This window comes from Marmota monax, unplaced genomic scaffold (assembly GCF_021218885.2).
Source record: "Marmota monax isolate L192 unplaced genomic scaffold, Marmota_monax_Labrador192_F-V1.1 WCK01_AAM20220418_F8-fsc00101, whole genome shotgun sequence".
In the NCBI taxonomy this organism is placed as follows: Eukaryota; Metazoa; Chordata; class Mammalia; order Rodentia; family Sciuridae; genus Marmota; species Marmota monax.
In genome coordinates, this window is record NW_026692786.1 from 3,348,441 (window position 1) to 3,375,638 (window position 27,198).

The following is a 27,198-nucleotide window of genomic DNA, read 5'->3' on the forward strand; positions in this document are numbered from 1 at the left end:
GGAAAGCGATGTTTGTGGAGAGAATGAAAACATCTCTGAAAATAATGAGAAAAATAAGTAGAAAGACAGAAGAACTGCGTTTTTAAGGAACAGTACAGCAAAACCACTCTAGTAGCTTATATAGCAATTTAATATGAGTACTAAAAGGAAATAGCATTGAGGGGAAAAAATGGCTGTTTACAATTAATGATTTGCATCTCTCTCAGGCATTAAGGCAAGTTGCTGGCAATGAAGGAAAGGTTAATGAGCCCTTTTAGACTGATGACACTAAATTTGGAAACACATCAAATTAATTAAAAAATAAAGTCTAAAACTAATTTCATAACTTTTGTTTATAAAAATTGTGCCTCTCCCTGCAAACAATTAGGCTCCTGGAAGTCAGGGGCCAAAGAACAATTAACTTCATGAATGTAATCCATTTCAGAATTTGGTGAGCAAATCATCTCACCAAGAAACAGTGGCGCATGATAAGACAGCTGTTCTTAAAGTTCTGCACTGGGAATCATGCCCTCAGCACACATATTTATGGCACATACATGGTTTATTGTCTGGTTAAATTCATGTCCATCTGTTAGAATGGAATGATTCTTGCCCTAGAGTCGATCAGAGCCGTGACACGTGAGGGCTGCCAAGCAGCGTGTGCGGAAGGTTAGAGTGCTGGGGAAGGGCCAGTCAGTCCAGTGGGCCTGAGCCGAAGCAATCAGAGTCTTGGTGCTTCTGCAGTTACTACTGTGTGGATTAACCCTGTCTATTCCAGAGACCTCTTGCTTTGCTGGAGAACTCAATGGGAAGACATGCAATCTGAAATGTCGAATAGAGTAACAGTGCAAAACATTAGCAAAATATGTAGAAAAAACACAAGTGACCCGAGTGCTTGTAGTCAATGAGAATTACCTCTCCTCAGTATTTATTTGAACATTCATTGGCTAGGGAAATACATAGGTATAAGAATTGAGTCCCTGACCCCAAGGAGTTTATGTCTCAAGAAAAAAGAACAATGCATTGTAAACAAAGAAAATGACCAATCAAGGAAACAGGTATCAGAATTAAAGAATGAATCGCCTTTTGCCTCAACCATTAAACTAGCTTTTCTACTGGAGATTGTGCATCTTTCTCCAATCTATCTTCCTCAATCATTCATTCAGTAAATACCTAATTTTTACATTTTTATTTTTTTATGGTGCTGGGCCTTGCATATGCTCTACTGCTGAGCCAAATCCCCAGCCCTCAGTAGATAACTCTGACTACCAAGCGAGGAGCATTTTTCTGCTGAGAGATTCAGCAGGGAATAAAATGGACAAAAATCTGGCCAGTGCAGTGGTGTCCACCTGTAGTCCCAGCAGCTCCAGAGGCTGAGGCAGAAGGATTTTGAGTTCAAAGCCTGCCTCAGCAAAAGTGAGGTGCTAAGCAACTCAGTGAGACCCTGTCTCTAAATAAAATACAAAATAGGGCTGGAGGTGTGGCTCAGTGGTTGAGTGCCCCTGAGTGCAATTCCTAATACCACCCCCCCCCCCAAAAAAAAGGATAAAAATCTGCCTTCATCAAATTTATAATCTAGGGTAGAGAGAGAAGAGAGCAAATTATCAAGCAAAATCCAAATTACACCAGGCAGTCCAGTGCTATGAGGAAAGCAGAGAACAGGGATGGGAGGGCGGGGGAGGTGCTGTGACTTCACAGGAGGTGGGGAGGGACACAACGGAAACTGGAGGGGTGATAAGACCAGGTAGGGAGCTACACGGATACCTGGGGAAGAGCATGCCAGTCAGACAGCAGCCCAAGGATACCCTGAACAGCAAGGAGGGCAGGCAGCCTGAGTGGGGGAACAGGAGAGGCAGTTAATAATGCCCGGAGGGGCGGGAGAGAGGTCACAGGGGCCAGATCACCTGGTCTTGGTAGGTGTCAGGACTTCCAGCTTGTAACTGAGAGCCAGAAGGGGCATAGGGTGTGTGTGTATAGGTCAGGAGTTCGGTTTCAGGTATGTCAAGTTTGAATGTGAAGAGTTTTGAACCGAGACACAAAATGATTTTAAAAGGTCCACTGACTGCTGTGTGCAGAATGGACTATTTAGAATAAGAGCAAAAACAAATAACAACAAAAAACCACACACGCATACATTCACACAGACACACACACAGACACACACACCCCAAACCAGTAAGGAAACTGCTGTAATAATCCAGGTGAGGAAAAAGGCTGAGGCCATGAAAGATGACTGGATTCCAGACACTGTAAAGACTGAGAGGATCCGGGGAGGGATTTCATGTGGCCTTGAGAGAGCTCTGGTTCTTGGAGGTTTCTGCCCTGAGCGGCTGAAGGATGAGGGTGCATGTTATAGATATGGAGACCTAGGGAGAAACAGCTGAGGGAGGGGAGGCCAGGTGTCTGATTTTGGAACTGTCATGTCTAAACATGCTACTGGACATTTAAATGAAGGTGGCCAAGAAGGCTGCTGATAAAAAGGCCTGGAGCCCAGAGGGAGTCTGAGAAGGGTCTGAGAGGGAGTCCCCAGATGAAGATGGCATTTAAGGCTAAAGAGAAGGCTATTTTCAGAAATAAGGGGGGGGGGGGCAGGAAAGTCCTGGGGTTCTCTTACCCATGGTGTAAGAGGCCAGGAGGCTCTAAAAGGGCTGAAGGATCAGCTGGAGAGGCAGCAGTAAATCCAGGAGAATGTATCTCAGGAGCCAAGGAAAAATGCCAACAGGCCAAGTGAAATGGGGTCTGAGAAATGACCACTAAATTAAGCATCTTGGAGGTCACTGTGACTCCAACAAGAACATTTATGCTTAAAGCCTGACTGCAGTGGTTTCAAGAAAGAGACATTCAGAGGAGAGAAAATAGGAATCTACTGTTGGTTGACCAACTGTTTGTTGGTGCCGAGGTGAATGGAAAAATGGGTCAGCCTCAGAAAGGGGAAGTGCAGTCTCAATAGGTGTTTTCTTCCAGGATGGAAGAAAGGGAAAAATGAGAGACTCGATTCCAAGAGCAGTGTGCTTCAGCGGGAGGCAGGGATAACTGACAAGAAGAGAAGTAGGCACAGATGGGCAGGAATCAGGCAGCTGCAGTGTGAAAGCACAACTATGCTTTGCTCCTACTTCCTCAGTTAAACAGGAGCCAGTGTCACCCTCGGATAGTGAAGAAGGCAGGGCTGGTGAGAGTGAGGAAGGAAGGGGTTACAACAGCGGGTGAGGAGAGCTGCAGTCTAGGCTCAAAGGAAGTGGAAGAGGACAGCCAGGCAGCACCGAACGGGCCCCTTCCAGCTCTTCCTTCTCTATTCATTTAGAGTCAACAAATTTGAAAATAAGATATTTTGGTTTCCACATATTTAATTTTTTATACTGCAACCGGCTAAGTTTACTTTTTGCTTGTAATAGTTTTTTCCCCTGATTATTTGCTTGGGTCTTTTTGGTTACATAATCATATCATCTGCAAATCAGACCTTTACCTTTTTTTTCTTCTTGGTACTGGGGATTAACTCAGGGGCACTTGACCACTGAGCCACACCCCCAGCCCTATTTTGTATTTCATTCCGAGACAGGGTCTCACTGAGTTGCTTAGTGCCTTGCTGTGGCTGAGGCTCCCAAGCAGGGATTACAGGCATGTGCCACCACGCCCTGCTAGTGTGCCACCACCTTTTGCTTTCCAATTTTTCCAATTTTTATACTTTCTACTTCTTCTGATGTCATGCAGCTGGCACCTCCTAAGCAGTGTTAAAAGCACTAGTAACAACGTATAGCTCTGGCTTGGGGGTTTATTTCTAGTCCCACGCTGTCCAATTCATTAGCGTCTAGTTCCATGTCCTCATTTAAATCTAATTAAAATTAAAAAGCCAGTTCCTCAGTGCCTGAATACGTTTGGCTAGTGATTATCATATTAAACAGCAAACCATGGGTAAAGAACTTCCCATCATCACAGAAAGTTCTACCACACACCAGTTTTCTTATTTAGTGGGTTCTTGGCATTTGGGCTGAGATATATGCAATATATCTATCTATCTATATATATATATATCTATATATATATATATATATTTTTTTTTTAAATGCATCTATTATTTTTAACAGATTGAATTCTCATACCACATATTTAATCAATTCAAAGTGTATGATTCAATGGCTTTTATTACATTCTCAAGAGTTGTGCATGTATCACTATTGTCAATTTTATACCATCTTTATTACCCCCCAAAATAAACCATACACCACTGATCTGTCACTCTGCAAATCCTTACACCCTCCAGCTCTAGGCAACCTCGAAACTACTTTCTGTCACTTTTTTGGACATTCCATGCAGATGGAATCATACAATATGGGGCCTTTTCTGCCTAGATCTTTCATTGAGCATGTTTTCCAGGTTTTGCTATGTTGTGGCATGTATTGGTAATGATTTTCAAAACTACACAATTTATTCATTGATCAGTTGATGGATATCTGTGTTGTTCCTACATTTTGGCTATTACAAAAAGTGTTATGAACATTGTGTTCAAGTTTTTGTGTGGATGTGCTTTTATTTTTCTTGGGTATGTATTCGAAAGCACAAAACCTAAGATTATATGGTAAACTGAGCATGGTGGTACACACCTCTAGTCCTGGCTACTGGGTTGGCTGAGCCAGGAGGATCTCTTAAGTCTAAGAGTCTGAGGCCAGCCTGAGAAACATAATGAGAGCCCATCTCAACAGCAGCAGCAGCAACAACAAAATGATCATATGGTAGCTCTATGTTTAAGTGTTTGAAGAACAACTAGACTATTTTTCAAAGCAGTTACACTGTTTAAAATTTCTACCAGGAATGTAAAAAGGTTCAGATTTTTCCACGTCTTTGTCAACACTTGTTATTACCTTAACTTAGAACCCTACTAGTGGATGTGAAATAGTATTGCGTTTTTTTGTTTTTTTTTTTTTTAACTTTTTGGGAATATTGATTAAGGAACTTTGTTACAGAAAATAAATGCATCCAACATTCCCAAGTATATATGTGACAAGAACAGACACAAGGGAGATACAGACAAAAGTTGCTACATTACAACCTTGTTCTTTCCAAAAGATAAACTGTCACTCAAGAATAGGGTAAGGGGACTGGAAGAGAGGTGTTTAGAGGAAACAAGTACTATCCTTTTAACTTAAAAAAAAAAAAAGTAACAGGATGGCATTGCAAGAACACTGGTCCAGAAATCAAGCTAAGCCTAAACCTTTGGTGGTAACATCATACCAGAGTAGTGGTCTTGTAACAAGCAGCTAACAGGACAAACGGCCTCAATTGGAGTCTCTCTACAACCAAAAGTCTGCTTAATCAAACATTATTTAGCTAAAAAGCTACCTCACTTCTATTTGGCCACTGAGGGAGCATAAAAGCTACCCCTTCCATAGTCAGAAACTGCTTCCTTAGGACTACAGGTTGAGCTTCTCCTCCACATCTGTTGAGCTTTTCCTCCATATCTCCTCCATATCTTCTCCTCTATATTGGCCTGTAGGTTGTACATTGGGAGGTAGCAGCAGTTTCAGTTTGGAATTGCAAGTGACAAGGGTGTGGTTAAAGAGGATGAAAAATCCTGGAACAAGTGCCTCTGGGCAAACCTAACAACCTAGGGTTTTTAGATTAGTGGAAGAATAAAGAATTAAGGACAAACAGTTCTGATGGAGAGGGAGTTGATATGAATGGAGATAAGGTTGTGACCATGACTTGTACCCATCTAGGACCTGACAGGGTAGAGAGGACAGCTCCTTAGACATGCAAAGTTCCAAGTAGTTAACTTTTTTAAAAAAGCTGCTTTCTCTTAAAATACCACCAAAAAACAAAAACAACAACAACAGCAACAAAAAAGAAACAAAACACCCACATGCTCCACAGCCTCAAATTTCTATATCCAGGTGTTAATGCTAGGCAATGCTGACACTTACTCACAACCCAGTACCCTTTCTTACTGCAAGTACAGATCAGCCACCCAGTGATATTTAGTATCACCATTTGCCACTATAGCAACCACCCCCTTCCTAGCCTTGGCAAAATGTTAACACCATTTACTAATATAACCACTGACACACAAACCGAGCTTCTTCTAGTTTAAGAACATTGAACAACAATCTACATTTCTGGTGAATAAGCTCAAATCATGCATAGGCCACTCTACTTTTCATGATACAGTTGGTGCTTAGAAATGGTCGATTCCATCAAACTGTTCAGGTGACCCAAATGGAGCCTAGGATCTTGCTTTGGATGTTTGGTTTTTTTGAAGGAGGAAAACAGGACCAAATAGATGGATAAAGTCCCCACCCCATATCCCTTATTGGTGGTAGTGGGGGGGGAATCTAGGAGTCAAGCAACATTTTGAGGCGTCTTCAAATATTGAGCACAAGAAATAACTATGTGTCCCACTACATGTGCAGAGGTCGGGGAAGAGAGAAGAAATAAAGTCTGAGGTTTTATAACCTCTATATACACTGGAAGACATTCTTGCTGTTTAGCAATCCCAAAGAACCAAAGTCCGAATGTTTTCTCTGATATGTGGATGCTAATTCACAAAAATGGGGGTTAGTGGCTAAGGAATAGAGGTACTTTGGATTTGACAGAGGGGAGTGAAGGGAGGCAAGAAGCCTAGGGGTAGGAAGGAAAGTAGAATGAATCAGACATTATTACCCTATGTGCATATATCATTACACGACCAGTGTTATTCTACATCAGGTTCGACCAGAAGAATGAGAAGTTGCACTCCATTTAAGCATGATGTGTCAAATGCCTTTTACTGTCATGTATAATTAGAATAAAAAAAGGTTGTCTTGTTGTTATATTCTTTTTACAGACTGTAGATATGTACAGGTGATAACTGAGGATCTCTAGCCAATAACCATATAATTAACACCACCTTACAAATTACAAAAGAAATGCCAGAAACATCTTCAAATGCCTTGTCACACTGACAGCAAAGTGCACAGAGGGAGGAGAACACAAGAGTGAGTGCCTTTTTCTTTTTGAAAATGCTTGGAAATACATACAACTTTGATACTGTTTTGAGGGGCTCTGGGATACCTAAGGCCACTTATGTAAACCACTTACAATTTCTAGAGCACTTTGAAAGACTACAATATGACTGTGATCAAATTCTATAATTGAACCTAAATCCAGTAACAGACACATCTCAAAGACCATGTGTCAATCAGGGTGAGGCACTAAGCAACTCAGTGAGACCCTGTCTCCAAAGAAATTACAACATAGGGCTGGAGATGTGGCTCAAAACAGATTTTTATTCGTCCTCCTCTTCTTCTTCCACCTTTTTCTGGGCAACTTTCCCAGGACCCTTTGTGCCATCAAACTTCCTTCAGACTGACAGTTAGCAACAGCCTTCTCATACTTCTCCTTCAGCTTTGTAGTCTTAGCGATGCTTTTTGCTGTCACTTAAGTCACTTCACATCTCTCCCAGCTTTTCCCCCCATCTCCAATGGAGATACTAGGATTTGTGTTTTTTTGGGGATTGGCTTACTTGATCTTGGGTTGGAATTCTTTTTTTTTTTCCCCAGAAATTTTTTTTTCACAATACCTTTATCTATCTATCTATCTATCTTTCTACTTTATAATAGATATGAGACAGTCTTTAATGTTTGGTAAAAAAATTTAAAGTCATGTAACTTCCCCATTGATTATTTTTTTTAATTTGTTCTAAATGACAGCAGAATGTATTTCACTTCATTGTACACAAACGGGGCACAGCTTTTCATTTCTCTGGTAGTATACGATGTAGAGTTGCACCATATGTGCAACTGAACCTGGGGTAATCATGTCTGTCTCATTCCACCATCTTCCCTACCCCCATGTCTTCTCCCCTCTTCTCCCTCCCCTTTGTCCAATCAAAGTTCCTCCACACACACCCCCCAACCACTATGGATCAGCATCTATTTATCAAGGAGACCATTTGGCCTTTATTTTTTGGGGATTGGCTTACTTTGCTTAGTATGATATTCTCCAACTCCATCTATTTACCTGCAAATGCCATGATTTTATTCTCTTTAAAAAGTGGAATAATATTCCATTGTGTATCTATACCACAGTTTCTTTATCCAGTCATCTACTGAAGGGATCTAGGTTGGTTCACCTCATTTATTTTTTTGTGGTGCTAAGGATCAAACCCAGTGCCTCACACATGCTAGGCAAGCGTTACATCCCCAGCCCTTCAGGCTGAATTCTGAACAGAACAGGAAGAATCCAGACGGTGCTCTTTTGGGGGCATTAGGGTCCTTTTTCTCCTTGCCTCCCTTGGTTTCCTTCATTTCCTGATCATAGCGTACTTTATCCACCTTTGCCATTTCATTAAATTTAGATTTCTCTTTCCTAGATGTTGCCTTCCACCTCTCAAACCACTTCTTGGAAAAATCTGCAAAACTGACAGGGACTTCTGGATTTATCTTATGTTCTTCTCTGCAAGTCTGCACAAACAAGGCATAAGCAGACATCTTGCCCTTTGGTTTCCTGGGGGTCACCTTTAGCCATCCTGACTGTGTTGTTCACTGGTCTGGGCAGTGTAGGGCACTACACGAGGCTCAGCACTCCCCAGTCTTGCACGAGCTGCCTCCATGAGAGTCATCTGATTGGCCAGCAGGTTCCCCACATTGTGACTGTGATGTGTATTTCCCAGAGAGCTAATGATGGGGAGCATCTTTTCCTGCGCTTTTTAGTGAATTGGAGAAATGTCTATTCAAGGCCTGTACCCATTCTAAAAACTGGGGTTTTTTTTTTTTTTTTTCAATTGAGTTGTAACAGCTCTTGATATATTCTCTGTTAAGGTCTCTTAGCAGATACAAAAGTTGTAAAAAATTCCTCTCATTCTAAGTGCGATGCCTTTCATTTTCTTTGATAGTGTATTTGTAGAGTACAGAAATTTCTAATTTTGATGAAGACAACTTCTTTTAGTCATTTGTGCTTTCATTGTTGTTTCTAAGAAGTCTTGTCCTACTCAAGGCCATGAAGATTTATTTATATTTTCTTTTTAAATGTTGTATAGTTTTAGAAAAGACCTAAAGACCTAAATTTTGATTCTTGTGTATGGTGTGAAGAAGGGGTTCAACTTCAATTTGCATGTGACTAGCCAGTGAGTTTCCATAGAAATTTTAGGGTCAGTGTGTCAATTTCTGTGAAAAGCTCACCTGGAATTAGGAAAGAGATCACATTGAACTTGTAGATGAACTCAAGGAATGCTGCCCTCCTAATAACACTGTCTTCTGATTCACAAACATGGTATAAGTTCATGTCAAATTTATTCCTTTTATCCTTTTTATTGCTATTATAGACAGAATCATTCTCTTAATTTCATTTTTGGTTTGCACATGATTACTATATAGAAACAATATTTGTACACTGGTCTTGTGTTCTGCAATCTTGGTGAATTAACTTATTAATTTTAGTGACTTTTTAGTGGATTTTATATACAAAGACCACGTCATCTACAGCTCTACTTCTTCCTTGCCTAAGTTCCCTCAGAATTCCCAGGAGTGATATCAACGAAGAGAGAGGACATTCTTTTCTTGTACTCGATCTTAGAGGGAAAGATTTCAGTCTTTTTGCCATTGAGTATGTTAGCTTGAGGGTTTTGGGACAGACACCCTTTGTGAGGTTGAAGTTCCCCTCTATTCCTAGTTGGTTGAGTATTTTTACACATTCACCTAAAGGGATATTGAATTTTGCCAAGTGTTTTTCCTGTGTCATCTGAGATGACTGCATAGCTTTTCTCCTTTATTCTACTGATGTGGTGGGCTCAACTGGTATCTTCATTTTTCAAGTTATACATGCTATAAGGAAATGATAATATATTTTTTTCAAATACTTTGTGTCTTTTGCAGTACTGATATGGCAAATGAATATGTGAATAGGTTTCCCAACAATTTCCTTTGCAATCTTGGCATCAAAATGAGTTGTTCATGGGGTGTCATATATTTAATGTGCTACTGGATTTTTTTTAGCAATAGGATTTTTTTCTTTAACATTCATAAGTAGGATTTGCCTCTGAGTTTCATTCTTTAAATATTATTTGATTATATACTATCTACTCTCATTATTCATTGACTCATTTGCAATTTTGCCTACTCACTAAAATTTACTTGTAATGATAAAACTCAACAAAATTAATACTTGTAGTGTTTTCTGTACTCATTTGTGGGCAGACCGGAACAGAACTGTTCAAGTTGCCCAGTGTTCATGGTTCCCAGCTGTGGTTAGTGTCTTTTCTTCAGCTCTCCTGAGGGATGCCAAGATGATGAAGACAGAAAGGTCAGGGAAGCCCAGTGTGAAAAGCTGCAGCTTTGGGGCCAGCTGGATGAGATCTGAATTCCAACCCTAGCAAGATCAGCAGGGTGGCCTCAGACAAGCTACTTAATGATTCTGAGCCTCAACTTCTCTTTTGTAAAATAAGAAGAATCCATGAGTTTTCAATACTTCAGACTACACTCTCTGTGTGATGTGTATATATGTATATATGTGTATACACGTATACACACACAGGCATGTACATGTTTCCTCTAGCAGTAATGGTTCAGTATTCACTAATTCTTTGTTCTCAGCCACTATACAGAAGGTAATTGCTGTATAGAGAATTGATTAGAGTTTAGGTGTAAGTGTTCTGCCTACTTTTGTTTCTGAAATTTTCTTCCTCTTCTATGTTCTAGAATGGTTCAAACAGTACTGGAGCATTTTAATTCTTTAAGAGTTTGGCAAAATTCCTCCACAAAACCAGTGGAATCTGGTATTTTTAGGGGTAGGGGATGGGAGCTCTTTATCGTGTTTTCCCTATTACATCTACAGAAATTGTGTTCTCTGGAGTCACTCTTGGTAATTTACATTACCTGAGAAAGTCATCCACTTCATCCAAGACCTCTAACTTGCATGGAATCAAACAAAACAGTCTCCTGTGGCTCTTTCCTACGTCATGGTATCGGTAGTTATTCTTCGTTGCTGTTATCTCATGATCTCTGTAATTATTTTTCATTTTGGCATTTTAACTTCCTAACCATCTCCCTCCCACCTTTGTGTGTGAGGTTAACTAATGTTTTAGTTTTCACTAAATAACCATTTATTTATGTCATGCTTTCCTAGTTTCTAGTTTATTTCTTCTTATTCCTTTATCCCTCCTTCTGTTACCAGATTTTCTTTACTTTCCAATTTCAGAGGATGGTTAATTCATTTATGCTTATTCATTCTTACTCCATGATATATTTAAAGCTACATATTTTCTTCTGAGTACTGTTCTCTCTGTATTCCATAATCCTAAATGTATTTTCATCCTTTTCTAGATTTCATTTATAATTTTGATAAATTCAATTTTAATTTCTTCTGTGATCCAAGAGTTATTTAAGAAATACTTTTAAATTTCTAGTGAGGATTTTATTTTGTTTTAGTTAGAGACAACTTTTATTTAAATGAATGAATAAATTAACAAAAGAGGTTACCCTGAGTCTATGACATTATCCCAAGATAGGAACCAGCGTCTTAATTTTATTAGGTAAGTAAAGGTCATTTGTATTTAGTTGTATAAAAATGTTTGGGAGGCACTGGGGCTGTAGCTCAGTTGTAGAGCACTTGCCTAGCATGTGTGAGGCACCGGTTTGATTCTCAGCACCACATTAAAATAAATACACAAAATAAAGGCCCATCTACAACTAAAAAAAAAAAATATTAAGGAAAATGTTTGGATACATTTGTGTTGGCATAATTTGTGTCATGTTTTTTTGGAACCATCTTTCACTACGTGACCTGTGTCTGCTTGGTATTCTCTGCATGCTTCTTTTAATTTGGGAAGCTTACCTTGTTGCTCTAGGGGTTACTTCATAACTATAACTTAATTATCTCTATTCCTAGTATGACTGATTTCCCATAACATGTAATAACAATTTAATGATGTTTACACTTGTCTCCTGCCCAGCTGTACTTTATATTGTTTTTTTTTAATTAAAAATTTGTTGCCTATGGACCTTTATTTTATTTATATACAGTGCTGAGAATCGAACCCAGTGCCTCACACATACTAGACAAGTGCTCCACCACTGAGCTACAACTCTGGCCCTTGATACTATTTTTCTTAGTGTCTTCTTTCATATATACTATTCCTCTATTTCTTATCAGTTTTAAATAGAATTTTTGACCTCTAACTACAAAAGAGATATCAGGATTTCCCCATGATCTTTTCCCTTCTCTTTCCCTTCCTTTCTTAACTTGTATTGTTCTATATTATTTTGTTATTATTACATTATATAATTATATTATTACATGTTAACATATTATGTTATTAAATTGTTTATACCAAATATTTTTGTCCTGTAATTTTTTTTTGCAGTATTAAAGATTATCCCCAGCTCTGTTTCATCATTTTTACCTAGTCTCAGTCCCAGAGTAAATAAATTTGACTGTGGCACAACTATAATTCCAGCTGAGGCAGGAGGATCATGAGTTTCAGATTAGTCTGGGTAACTTAATGATACTCTGTCTCAAAAAAAAAAAAAAAAAAAAAAAAGGCTAGGGATTTAGCTCAGTGGCAAAGCACCCCTGGGTTCAATTCCCAGTACCACAAAAATAAATAAATAAAAATTAAGACCTACTGACAGCTTTTCTGCCCTTGTTTTACAGTATCTCTCAGCTGGATTTTCTTCTTGCAATTTTTCAAGTGTTCTTAAATATATATACATATATGTGTATAATATATTTTTAAGGTTGTAAGGAATTTGTACACTGCCTTTACACATGTTGGAATGACTAGATTAAAATGTGGAAACCACTTAAAGTATTTTGTAGGCATTACTCAGTGACCTTTGAGCATTAAATGTTACCATGAAAAATTTGGAAGCCAGTTTGACTGCTGTCTCCCCTTATGGGTAACTTGATCTTTATGTCTGTAATGCCCAAATTCATTGAGCTAAATTATGCTGATGATTTTTTAAGCCAATATTTTTCTGGGACCCACTTTGCTCTTTTATTTTGTAGATTCAAATTTTGTTTTATTTTGGAGAAGTTTCCTTGAATAATTTCTTTGTACGTATATGAGTGTGTGTGTGTGTTTGTTTCACTGTTTCTCTGCTTTTAGGACACAAATTATGCATGTTTGCTGTTCGTTGTCTTTCTTTGCTGTCACTTTGTCTCTAATACTTTTAATTTTTAAATTTTTGCTTAGTTTTATTTAGTGTCATCAGTTCTGAACAAACTTTTTGGGTTTTCTGCAGATTTGGTCTCTGGTGAGCTGCACCCAATATGATCATGATATGTGTTTAGTTTTTTTTTTTTTTGTTTGTACTGGGGATTGAACCCAGGGGTGCTTAACCACTGAACCACATCCCTAGCTCTTTTTATTTTGAGACAGGGTCTTGTTAAGTTGCTTGGAGTCTCACTAAATGGCTGAGGCTGGCTTTGAACTTAGGATCCTCCTACCTCAGCATCTTGAGTCACTGGGATTATAGGCACATGCCACCAATTCCAGCTTAGACTTTCAAATGCCCTTTCTTGTTTAAGTTCTGCCAGATCCAGTTTCATTTCCTTTTGTTATCTTTATATAACTCCATCTAGAAAGTATACACCTTCCTGAGTCTCTTCTTAGAATTCATCTTCCACAGTGGCCAACACTTTATTCTCCTCTGTGACGTTTGGTCATAATTTTCATGTCTCTGCTGTAAGATTTCTCTGGTGACTGTTCTTCATCAACCACTGGTTCTTGTTTTCTTTCGCCCTTCCCTCTTTTCTGACAGTATCACTCTATAGACCTGTGCTAATCCTTCCCAATTATTTGTCTTTTCTGAGCATGGCAAGTTCTTACTACCCCAACTACTTGAATGCAGCAAGCTCACATAGGGGAGAGTGAGAGATATAACTCAGGCCAGTAAGATTTACCTTAGGATATAGGGTAGTTTACAAGACAGTTTTTAAGTATTTTTCTTAATTTAGAGATTGATAGCTTCAGGGTTGTTCAGATTCTAAGTCATGTCTATAACTTTATTTCTAGCCTTTTAAGTTTCACTTCCTGCAAATATGGCTTGTCTCCGTGATGACTTTTCAGTCTGCCTGGCGTGCTCCTCCTGCCCACAAGGAGAAGCTTCTGTCATTACTCCTCACACCCATTTCCATGCCCTAATTAGGAGACTGTTGGTTTTTACCCTTCAGGAAACTACAGGTCTGTGTTTTGCCAGCTTCTCTGAAATCTACAGCCTGGAGAGTCCTCTTTCAGGATCTTTTACACTTCTTTGAGTTTTACTGGATTTGGCTGCAATCCATATTACAGGCCTTTCTTAGTTTCATTAAAGATGGGCTCTGGGCTAGGAGTACAGGTTAATGGTAGAGGAGCGTGTACTTAGCATGTGCAAGGCCCTAGGTTTGATCTCTAACATTAAAAAAAAAGAGAGAGAGAGAAAGATGGAATCTTATCTTCATTCTCTTTAATTGCTCTGAGGTAATTCCAAGAAAGGAGGATATTTACACTGCCACTTTAAAGTGAGACATTAAATAGGCAATTTTAGGAGTTTAACACCACAATTAGAAACACTCTAGCTCCCCCAAATTGGGAAGCACAGAAATAGTAAAATAACAAGAGTATAAAAATTTCAAAGATATGAAATTATATAATTATTTACAAAATTACTATGAAAGCTTTATGAAGATATGAAACTATATATGGAAAACATAACATTAGAAAAATTAAAATTATAAAAACTATATTAGGGTTATAAGTAAAAATACACACACACACACACACACACAAAAATAGGATGAAGAATGGAAGGTATTTTTTTTTTTTTAACAGGGCTAAGAATCAAACCCAGGGCCTAGTCTTGCTTAGCCCAGTGCTCCCCAGTTGTGCTCTATCTCCAGACCTAAAAACATTTTTGACAAGAGTAGTGAGGATTAAGCAATGTTTTCTGTTTTAAAATCTGTGTCACTGCCACAGCATAGTTTGTACAAGAACCACAACAACAAAATACAATACATGTGTGTTAAATAAAAAGAAGGAAGACCCGATTGATTTTTCACTATAGCATCTACTAAACAGGAATCATTAGAATGCGTGCCTGGCTTCCTTCCCCGCTTGTCAGCACCAAGGACGTCCTCTCCCTGGAGGCGAGCTCCACAAGCTGCACCTCTGCCCAGCTCCAAGCCGGATCTTTCACAGCAGCCAGCAGATTCCCCCCTCTCTGCCTTCCCTCCTGCTCATAACCCCAGAGGTCAACTCTACTCCAAACAGACCGTTATTTACTTAGCACTGATAATGTGCCAGGCATTAAGGGCAGCAACAGCAAGCAGGAACATGCGCTTTGCCCTTTTAGTTTGTTTTGTTTATACTAAAGGGCAGTGAAAAAGCAGGATGCATTTAAAGGACAATTTAGAACTGAAGTGTTTGGGCTCTGGAGATAGCCAGATTAAGTAAAAATATGTACAAATGTACCTAAACAGTGCCAAGCACATAACAGACATTCAACAAAGAGTATTTTTTTTTTTTTTGAAAATTCTAATACCTTCAATTTCCCAGCAAGGGGAATATAACACATTGGTTAAGACAGTAGGAAAATAATTTTTTAATTTAAAAAATAAGCTGAGAAAAAATACAACATACAAATTTTCTATAACCATTTAAACCAGTATATTTTCCTTCAAGATGCTGCTTCAGGGTTCCTGTTTTTTCAAACACTAACATTGCAACAAACGTTTAAAACATCATTTTGAATTTTGAAAACTCAATGTATGACTTGTTTATTTTACAAGGAATTTTTTACTCTCTGAATAAGTACATTTGATTCAAGGTATTCAAAATAAAACCAAAGGATTTTTATTAAAAACAAGCCTAGTAATTTTGATAAGAATAAGTTACAAACCACAAATATGAAAGGAAAACAGATTCACCTTTCTCAAAGATTCCCTAATTCCACAATATGAACATGGTGTAAATTTTTAGTTAATTTATGAAGATCTATATGCTCTGAAAATGAGCTTTTCCTTTAACTAAGTTAGGTCCCTGATCAGTAATGGTAATAATTTTTATTTTTATAGACAGAAAATTAAAGTTAAAATGAAGTTACATTTTAAAATTGAAGTTGAAATAAAAGTTAAATAAACAGTTCCCACGTTGCATTAGTTATATTGTGAATGCTCAGTAGCCATATGTGGCTTATGCCTACTACAGGAGACAGTGCAGAAATAAAACAGTCCCTTTATTCCAGAGAGTTTGATTAGACAATAAAGAATAGATCATCTAAGCAGAAAAATAATCTGAATGTTCATGCAGAGGTATGACGCTTGAGAAATGGTTACCACATCAGAGGACTCCTCTTGTGATGGGGAGTGGGGGTCTGTGCTATGAGGTGCCGCTTGAATAAAGGGAAAAGACTCACTAAGACTCTGAGCTCAATTGTAGCTTTTAGAGGACAGGGTGGTGGGTGGGGAGAAACCTGTTAGAGGATATGCCAGTTTCATGGCTTCCCAGATGGCATCTGAGGCACAGACAGAAGCTGGCCTTGGTTCTCTTTCTTTTCTCATGCTACACATTTCTGAAACAATCTCGCCCACACATCTACAAGCTGGTAATATGAAAATGTCCATTCCCAAACAGATGGGCTCCTGCCTTCACAGCCATAAACCCAGCTTCCCCTACTCCCTGTCTTTACTTGGACTGCTTTGAAAGTGCCTTCCAGTACAAGCAAACCTGAACTCATCAATTTCTGCCTTGGCCCTTTGTATAATAAAGAATTTGGCTGGTCTTTGTCCCCAGGTCTTGGGAGGTAACCTCTACACCCTAGGAATAAAGCAGTCAACTGTTCTTTGTCCTTAGTTCCTAGGAAAGAGCCTCTAAATACTTGGAATTTGAGTGACAGGAGTGTCTCTCTGTTATTTGAGATGTGTTCTGCAGACCACATCTGACAGCTGTGCTAATAGGTAAGCCAGGGTGGAGGCTGGCCTTGCCAGTGGATAGAGAATCAAGAGGACTCTGAGCTATATGGTGTCAGCCCAACCTGTGGAGGAGGGGAATGGAGATCAACCTTGTGGCCAATGATTCAATCAATTCCGCTTACACAATGAAACCCCACTGAAAGCTGGACACTTTGACACCCTGGAGGGCTTCCCTAGTTTGCAATACTCTACATATTGTCACATGGTGAAGTGCCAAGGGGGTAATGCAGTCTGACTCCACAGGAAAAGGACAATGGAAGCTTTGATTTGTGTCTCTTCCTTTGGCTGGTTCTAGCTGGCATCCTTTTGCCACAATGAAACTGTAATTTTTTTTTTTTTTTGGTACTGGGAATAGAACCCAGAGCCTTGTGAATCCAAGGCAAACACTCTAACAACTGAGCTATATCCCCAAGCCCAAAACTGTAATTTTAAGTGTAATGCTTTCCCAAGTTCTCCAGAGTTGTTCTAGTGAATTACAGATTGATAGCTGTTCAGAACCGAGGGTCACCTGGACCTCCAAACTGTCTGAAGTGGGGGCAGTTTTGTGGACTCTGAGTGGCTGGAGTCATAAGTCACTGCACTCTCCAGCACAGCTCCTCACAGTGTTCACTGTCACAGCGAATGGCATGTGCATCCATCTACCCAGCAGCTCAAGGTACAAAGCAGGCTGTCACGGGCCATTCCTCCCTCTGAATCCCCTCCCACATAAGCACCGAATCACACATCCTTCTAACTGAGAAGTCTCAGTTCTAGTCACTTCTCTCCAGTTCCCTTCAGGCTATGACACCTAACATGATGGTTCTTTGCCTTTCCTGTACCACTCTTCTCATTGCTCATAGAATTCTGGCCACAGTACCTTCTCTCTGATTCTAGACTTGTTGAATTTATTCCTACACTGAGGCTTGCTGCTTGCTGTTTCTTCTGCTCTGACTGTTCTCACAGGTCTCTGCCTAGCTGCTCCTCATCATTTAGGACATGCCTCATCCTCGAAGTGGTCTGTTTCACTCTCCAGTTCCAAGCAGCTGTCTAGCAACCATCTCATCCTGTTTGATTTCCACCACAGCTTATTTTTATTTTGATTTTTTTCTTCCTTGTCAGAATTAAGTTCCACATCATATTCAACACTGTATTTCCAGGGCCTAGAAGAATATCTGGCACACAGAAGATGATCATTTACTGAATACCTTAATTGGATATTCAGATCTTACTGAATCTGCAGAACATGAATATCTCAGCAGCTTCCTCTGACTTTTGTTTTGCCCTCTTCAAACCTACTCTCCACACTGTAGCCTGAGCCACCCTTTCAAAATACCAAAATGATGACATCACTAAAATGGGGCTCACTACTTTATTCACAGAGCTCTTTCTCTGGGACACAAAGCACAGGCCCTTTGTGATCTGGCTTGTTACCACTCCTGGTCTATCCTCATCTATTCAGGCTTGCTGCACTATGGCCAACATCCAACATCCAGGCTCTCTAGCCCCTGGATTTCCTGTAAATGGCTCTCTTCTATGACAATCACCTCTCCTCCTTAGTGTGCCTTGTTAACTCATGCTTCAGGTCCCCTTAACCACCATTTCCTCTAGAAAACCTTCCCTGTCCTCCCATAGTCCAATCAGACTGTCCCATCCCCTGTGCTCCCAGTGTTCTCTGTCCCATCCATCATACTGTTGATATGGGATGTCCTGTAACTGTCTGGATACTTGCCTGTATACTCAAGAGCACAAGCCTCTTGGGGGCAAAGCCTTGTCTTATTCAGTGGTACTGTTAGTCAGTGGTACTGTTACCATAAGGGAAGAGCCTGTGGGCACACTGTAAGGTGCCTAATATATATGTACTGAATTCATTTATTATACTAGAAAATTTGCTGGCAAATTTAGATGTCTTTGTTATTCCTTCCATGCTCCCTATAGAGTTCAATTCAATGTTCTCAGAATAGGCACTCAATAAATACTGTGTAAAAGTAAAATGATTTCCTTAACCCAGTGAAAGTAAAGAGAAAAATCAAGGAGGCTCAGGTTTCTTGATAATGCAATATGCTTATTTAAGGAGACTAGCAAGACCACTAATAAGCTTCAAGTTAAAGAGCTAAACTTATAGTTCATAATTAAGTTATATGATCTCTTTCAACATGCTTCTTTTCTATACTGCTGCTAACATTTTATTGTGGCTATATACTCACAGAGGGATATTTCAGCCTTTGTTCAAAAATACCTGTGATAATAAATAAGCACTGCATTCCTTAATTGTAGGGAATCTGTTTATAAGTGCTGTACTGTAAAGACATGAATGAGTAAAATTTTTCTTGGCAAGAAAATCCAACCACGTGTTACTGAAGGATAAGAATACTATTCTCTGTTATTATGATAATTTACATAAAAATATGTACAAAGATGTATGTTCTACCCATAAAGTAATCCATCAGTTTTTAAAACAAATGTGCTAGAAGTTACTGGTATTATGTGTCATTCAAAGCAGTCTTCTGTGGGAACTTATTCCCATAATAAGACCAAAGCTCAAAGAGTTTTAGGAAACACTTTTGAAAATGCCATTAGATCTGCATCTATGCTTTTGAACATCCTCATGGACGACCAATCTTCACTTTGAAAGTGACTATTTACCCCTGCAAGCAACTAGTGAGTAGAACATGGCTAGTACACAAGATTACAGATCATGATATATTGGATCAAAAACAAGGCACGTTTGGGTCAAGAACACTGACAATGTGTAATCTTCCTTGTGTAAAGTTATATGCTCATTCTGAAAACAATACCAAGAGAAGTTCTAGAAATGTTGAGACAGAGTAAAATAGTGTTTAAAAGAAATAATGTCTATGGAGTCATAGACCCTCATGAAAATTATGGCTCCCCTGCCTCCTCCCCCAAATTGCATATAATATCAGAAAGGTATAAACATGCTAAGGTCCATTTATGTGGCCAGATATTTTTTGTTTTGTTTTCATTTTAATTTATTCTGTGCAGTTTAAAATGAAAGTTAAATCATACAAACCACAGAAACAGAAATAGTACTGACCAATTTTTAAAGAAAATCACTGATTGTTTATGCACATTCCCCACCTTTAAGGTTATACCTTGCTGTATGTATAAAGGTACTATTAACATACACAGGCTATTCCTCATATGCTTATTTGTGGAGCAGCAGGATGACAATGCATCAGAGCACAGCATACAAGGTTTCCTTTAAGAAACCACAGCAGCAGTATTTGGTGAATGGTTATGCATAGAACTGACTCTGAGGTAATGCTGAACATTCCTTATTGAATGTAGCAAGGTACACTAACAAATGGAAAATGTAACTTTTAATATAAAATGTTACTCTTTATGCCTTAAATGTAAAATTCTGAGACACTTTAAAAGCACACAACACAAGATGCTTTAACTCCAGACTCCATAACCAAATGCTATTCTATTGGTTGCTGAGCCCATGACATTTGAGGATGGCTCATTGGCTTTTTAAAGTTAACTTCAAATACATAAGCATTTAGTTTACCAGTCAAAATCTATAGCTACATTGATTACATGTTACATTAAAACATAACTATGGAGAAAGGCTGACTTTTAAAAGGATTGCATTGTTTTCTTCAAAAGTGTTATTCTTAAAAGCAACAATGCACTACTTCCAATCTTACAACATGTTGTGTGAATCCATAACTTTATGTCTTTTAAATCTTTCAACAAAATATTTTGAAATGGTTCTTAAACCCAATAACATCTAAAGAAATGGGTAGGCATGTCTGTGAAATGGCTGTCCAATACATAACAATGCTTCCCCTATGAAAATCCAGTGAGTGCATTCTATATTTACCTTGACATAAATATTTCAGACCTCCTTTAACAGAGCTATATAAATATTTAGTGTTTTTGGCATTTAAATCCGAGCAATGCTACCATACAGGCAATTTTCACTAAAAGGTTCAGAAGCAAAAGACTGATGTGGGAATGGTTAGCTGAGAAGGAAATGAAACCAATCTACCCGAGTTCCTGAGTTTAGAATCAATCCTTAAAAAGATGGTGATTTCCAGAACCATCATTTTGGGGGAGGGTTTAGGTAAGAGTTTACTGTTTGTGGTCTGGATGCAGTTCTGGTAAAATTCAGCTACAAAAACAATAAAACAAAACAGGAAAAAGAACAGAAGCACCATACCACATAAATAAGTCTGAGTTAATAACTATTTCTCTTCTATCTCTTAGTGGCCATAGATATAGGTACTATGTTAAGTGGGGTGCATGAAACGAAAGTTTTAAATAAATAATTACTCTGCAGATTCTTCATTATTGACATCTGTAATTCCTCTTCACTCTCTCATAATGAGTTATAGCATGGCAAGTGTGAGCTATTAATATGCTCTTAGGTATATTTCTTAAGTAAGTAGAACATTTCTTAAAATTCTATAAAATAAGCTTGAAGCATAAGTACCAATAAATAATTATGAGGCCAGATTAAAACTCCATTGTTTAGAACAGTAGCTCTTAGCCACGATGGTGGTACATGCCTCTAATCCCAGCAACTCAGTAGGCTGAGGCAGGAGGATCCCAAGTTCAAGCCCAGCCTCTTAGCAACTTAGGTCCTACACAACTTATCAGGACACTATCTCAAGATAAAAAAACAAAATAAAGGGCTGGGGATGTAGGTCAGTGGTAGAGTGCCCCTGAATTCAATGGGAGGGAGGGAGGGAGGAAGGAAGGAAGGAAGAAAAGGTACACTTTCTTTTTTTTTTTCCTTTGCAAACAACAGGGGGAAAAAATTCATTTTTTACTGTGACCCAGTTTGAACTTACATACATAAAATCAAAATCAAAAGTTCACAAAACAGCTGGGCTGTAATCCCGGCGGGTTGGGAGTCGGAAGCAGGAGGATTGTGAGTTCAAAGCCAGCCACAGCAATTCAGTGAGGTGCTAAGCAACTCAATGAGACCCCGTCTCTAATAAAATACAAAATAGGGCTAGGGATGTGGTTCAGTGGTCAAGTGCCCCTGAGTTTAAAAAAAAAAAAAAAGTTCACAAAACAATTTTTAACCCTATCATACATGACAGTATTTTCTTGTATTTAAGAACAGTGTTACTTATGATTTACTACACCTTCACAATTCATAGTCTGAAATTACTAGTAACTTGGAGTAACTGAAGCATAACTAGAGTAAGTTAATGAAAAAAAAAAAAGGGAACTCATTTGATTATAAAAATTCTGATATGTTATTTTAAAATAACAAACACAAGCCTTTTTTATCTACAGTCAAACCTCCCAAGAGATTAGATCCTTTATGTCAAAACTATCTTGACTTAGGTCATTCATCCACATGGCTAACTACTGGAGACTCTGATGGGTAAATCATATAACACAGAAACCCCATACCTTAATATTAGAGAACCATAAATCATTCTCATGTAAGGTGGCAAGGTAGACAGATGTAAGAAGTCCAATGCAAAGGGCAATGGTCCCTCCAATTGTAAATGACAGAATCTTCCAAAATCTTCGGCTGGCACAACCTTTTAGAAAAATCAAACAGGTAAATGAGTATAAGGAATTTAGCATTTCAAAGTTGTATTTTATACTATAAAGTAAGCTAAATTCCAGCTGCCTGTCACTGGTGAAGGCTTCCCTATCCCCAGAAACTAGTTAAGGGCACCTTTCTGTGATGCCACAGACACAGTCTTATTTTCATTCTCTTGCTCTTTTTTTTTTTTTAAATACGGGGTCTTACTATGTTGACGAGGCTGGTCTCAAATTCCTGGCCTGAATTGATCCTTTTGCCTCAGCCTCGCAAGTAGCTGGGACCATAGGCATGCACCACTGTGCCTGGCTTATTTTCATTCTAATTTTTTAACCCCACTATATCTAATAGTTCATTTTTCCAACTAGAATATGAGTTTATCATACCCACGCACACTGTTTTATTCATTTATAATGCCTAAGACCTGTGCCTGGCATAGGTGAATAGCTAGAGTTCACATATAAAGTCTGCTAAATGGAGGAATAAATAGGTTATAAGTATAGGATGTGAATAATCTTCTAGATGATCTACTTATAATTTGTATTTTCTACATTAAAACCTTGCAAAAAACTTGATTACTTACAATTAAAAAAAAAAGGAAAAATAACCTCCTAACTTAAAGGAGATATATAAAACAGAAAAAATATAGCACATTTAAGAGAGTTTAAATGTCCTTAATACTGGATACTTTCGGGATAATAAAAATGATTAATATTTTAGTAGGAAACAGATGCACAAAAGAAAAAAATGGCCAATAAATGTAACAGACTGAAGAAAAGATGTTCAAATTCATTCAAATTTATTAGTGTTAAAGAAATGCAAATCAAAACAATGAGCTATACTTTTTAAAACTCTCCGCTAAGCCATACAGGGTGGTGCATGTGTCTAATCCCAGTGGCTCAGGAGGCTGAGGCAGGAGGATTGCAAATCTAAAGCAATTTAGTGAGACCCTGTCTCAAGATAAAAAATTAAAAAACAAACAAATAAACAAACTAAAAAGTGTTGGGAATGTGGCTCAGTGGTTGAATCAGGGCCCTCAGCCAGCCTCATGCTCCTGGGTTCAATCCCTGGTACCAAAACCAAAAGCAAACAATACAAAACTTGGCAATGTGGTAGCTTACAAATGTTAATACTCTTGTTTGGAAAGGGTATTTTTTAAAAAGTTGACATTTTCAAACACTGCTGGTAGAAGAACTAGTACCTTTCTGAAATGCAATATGGCAAGAAGAATTAAAGCTACTAATTGAGCAAACCATTTGACCAGGAATTCCAAGACTAGGCATTTACCCCAAGGAAATAATTAAAGTTTTAAATAAATATTTATAATAATTCTATTTGTATTAGTAGAAAGGATATTTATCATAATTCTATTTTTATTAGTAGAAAGTTAAAAAAGCCATCATAATATTCACCAACAAGTACAGCTACATAATGGAATATTATACACTATGATGTTTTAAAATTATGCCTATAATTCTAGTGATTCGAGCAGCTGAGACATGAGGATTGCAAGTTTGAGGCCAGCCTCAGTAACTTAGTCTCAAAAAAACAAAACAAAAAAACAAACAAAAAACCCCCCCAAAAACAAAAATTGCTGGGTATGTAGCTCAGTGGTAAAGCACTTCTTGGTTTGCTCCCTAGTACCACAAATAAATAAATAAATTTTAAAAATTTATTGTCTGACTTACATGTTCATAACATAATAAGGAAAAATAGCAACTTTCAAAACAGCATGTGGGTCTCAATTTTGTAAAAGTAAATATGAATGCTTATTGGTATACATATTCCAAGAACAAGCTAAACAGGTCATCCATGGCAGACTTGGGATGGGTGAGTTTGGGGGAGTGTTTTTTCCTTTTCCATTTTTCTTTAGTTTTCAGTTTTTTTTTTTTTTTTCCTGATGTGAATAAATATTGCTTTAGTAAAAAAAACAATCCTCAAAGTTGTGTTTAAATGTAAAACAAATAAACAAATTCGAATTTGCATTGCATAAGGTCAACTATTCTGTATTGTCTAAAATGCATTAGATATAAACAGCTGAGCTGAGTGACAAGACCTCCCAATACACATTTATTTTACCAAACTGCTTTCTCAAATGCATACTAACTCTGGTAAGAATTGACATGGCTGCAAAGAATATAAATTGTCAGATATTCAAAATGGCCAACAGGCTTGGAATTTTTCATGTTTGCTTTTAAAATTCTGATCATTCTTAGTTAGAAAAGCAACTCAGAAGGCAAAAAGTTGGCAATTAATGCTATCTGATGTGTTGCTTAGTGAGTCTTCTGTATTATGTGAACACTTTATCAAGTTCTGATCACTCTTCCTGTCCCCCTCTCCAAAAATGATCAATTTCAGGAATTCAACTGTGAATAAAGAATACAAAATATTTTCATTCATCTTTCAATACTTTAATGAAATGAGAAACTCATTCAAGGTAGGCTGCTTATGGTAAATAGCATTCACAAACCAGAAAAATAGGAATAAACTAAAATCTGGATGATGGGTAAAGTACTAGAGTCATAGAATCAGATTGGCATAACCACAAATTAATGAATACACAACACATGAAGAATTCTAATCAAAGTTCTTTCATCTAATTATAACTGTAAAACCAATATAATCTAATAGCAGTCAGACTATTAGGGGTGCTAGAACAAGGTTCCTCAATAGTTAAGTCTCACCTAGTTTTTACCCTATTAGAGTGAAATTTTAATATGCACATATAAAAGCAATCCCAAACACTGCTTTAATTTAAATCACCTACCAGAAGACAATTTATTTTCCAACTTCACATTTTCTTTTTGTGCTGGAAAATCCTCAGAAACTTCTGTGGTTTTTACCTCTTTTCTTTGCCGGATGTACATCATGATGTCAAAGACATGCATGCATTGTTCTTCCAGTCACTTCTACAAATAACACAGAAATAAAATGGCCCATCTATATGCCAGTCCCCTCTCCCCAACACACCCCATGCTCATGTGTGCTTAAGTGACAACCTGGGCTGTTGTCCCTTGTTTAGTAGGCCCTTCCATTTTCTCATCCAAATCTCAATCAGTTTTCAAAGCTACACTCAAGATACAATATAAAATATTTAACTCAAGTCTATGAAGTGCTTGTTCTCCAACAGGTACTGCCAGAAATTAGGATTACAGGTGAGCTACACCCCTGCCCATGACCTTCCAGGAAGCCTTCTTGGATGCTTCAAGTGGGCTGATATTTTTCTTCCCAGATATATGGCACATAAGCATACAATTTGTTACACAGTCACAGAGTTTCAGGTTATATTCTACAGTTCCACAGGCAATAGATTTTCAGTATCTCCCACAGAACTGATCACGTGGGAGAGATTTAATAGTAAACTGTTGTCAGCCAGATTTTAAAAAACTGAGAGTTTTTTTTTTTCTGTCTCTGAATTTTAACACCTGTGTTCTTTACAACAATTCATGCTGGAAGATTTATGCCTCAGTGGTGATGACAGCGGGGGTGTACCAATCAGGGCAGCTGCTATCCCGGGGAGCAACAGTGGGTGTTAAGGCAGGGAGCAGCAGCCTAGTTTGGAAGCTGCAAGTGGGAGGCGGGGGTGTGGTGGCAGTGAGTAAGCTGGTTCCAGGCCCCCAGAACATCTTGCTTCACTCCTCTGAACAATGAGTAGCATTTTGCTAATTACTTATTAATATGATCAGTAGCCTGACATGATTGTTTCAACAGTTTATTAAATCCTAAAGGCAAACAGCTTACTCTATGTAACAATTCAACCAATAGGATTCATTCATTCAAAAAACCGTGAGAAGGAAAACAGACTTAAGTTCTTTGCCTTCAAGCACGGGAGACTGAAGCTGGAGCAGTGAGAAAGGAGTACAGCAATGTCCTACAGCCAGAAATGAGCTTATTCCCCCAGATGGCCTAATCCTAGAACCATGCCCTCTCTAAGGTGGAGAGGAGTTTTAAAGACAACAGTGTACACATTCTAATATATTAAGTCAGAGAGTCTACAAATACTAAGAGAGCTAATTATGTGTCTAGACTGCGGTAGTTTCACTTACCGTGAAACAAAAGTTCCTCCAGCAAACGAAACAAAATGCCATTTTAAACGTATGCAAAAAGGATCTGCTAGCAATTCTTTATTAGTGGGAATGACTAGTACAGCAGTGCGCATCCTCTGGCCGCGGCAGGGCTCTGTGTTCCGCTTACCTGCGCACCACACCCCAACATCACCTGGCGTCCCCATCTGAGAGACAACCAGGGAGAGGCCGGCTGCTGAAGTTCAGGCGCTTTGCTCCAGCTCACCAGGACGGCGAGTGGTCGCGGAGAATCGAGTCCACGCCCTCCCTCCGCCCGCGCGGCCAACTGCGGAGAGGTAGCTCCGCAAAGTTGCTCTCTCCGGAGTTTCTGCCCCTGACCCCGCATTTCCGCCCGACATTCGCGTGCTCGGTCCCCTCCGGACGCCCCGAGTGCCACGGCCGCGCCTCCCCGACTGCGCTCGCGACGGGGCGGGGCCGCCCGAGAGCCTTTGGGCCGTCGCCGCGGGTTCCGCGAGACGCCACCAGGCAGGGCGCAGCAGGCACCCGCCCGCCCCGCGAGACCTCTGGGGCCCTCCGCGAAAGCCTGGCGCCCGCGTGTTCCCTCGCGGCCCGACACGCAGCCACAGACCTGCGGTCTCAGCCGTCCTCACGCGCTGCTCCGGTGGGGTAGGAAGCGGGCCAGGCTAGGCGGCGCCGAGGGCCGCGGAGGCGGGGCCTCACTACGGACCGCAGCGCGCGGCAGGGACAGGAAGGACTGGGCAGCAGCGG

The 27,198-nt window shown here is 39.0% G+C and overlaps 1 protein-coding gene across 2 annotated transcripts in view; it reads right to left on the bottom strand.

The window, feature by feature from the left end:
- Dpy19l3 (dpy-19 like C-mannosyltransferase 3) overlaps positions 1 to 27,198 on the bottom strand; it is an 89,447-nt gene extending 62,249 nt beyond the window's left edge. The window contains exons 1-3 of one of the 2 annotated variants that reach the window (XM_046447913.2): positions 27,059 to 27,198; positions 25,173 to 25,314; positions 22,267 to 22,400 (exon numbers count right to left, since the gene is read on the bottom strand). In XM_046447913.2, coding sequence (XP_046303869.1) covers positions 22,267 to 22,400; positions 25,173 to 25,293 — 255 coding nt within the window. In that variant the 5' untranslated portion in view covers positions 25,294 to 25,314; positions 27,059 to 27,198. Of the gene's footprint in view, positions 1 to 22,266; positions 22,401 to 25,172; positions 25,315 to 26,599; positions 26,834 to 27,058 lie in introns of those variants that run through there. The other variant, XM_046447914.2, reaches the window with a different exon arrangement.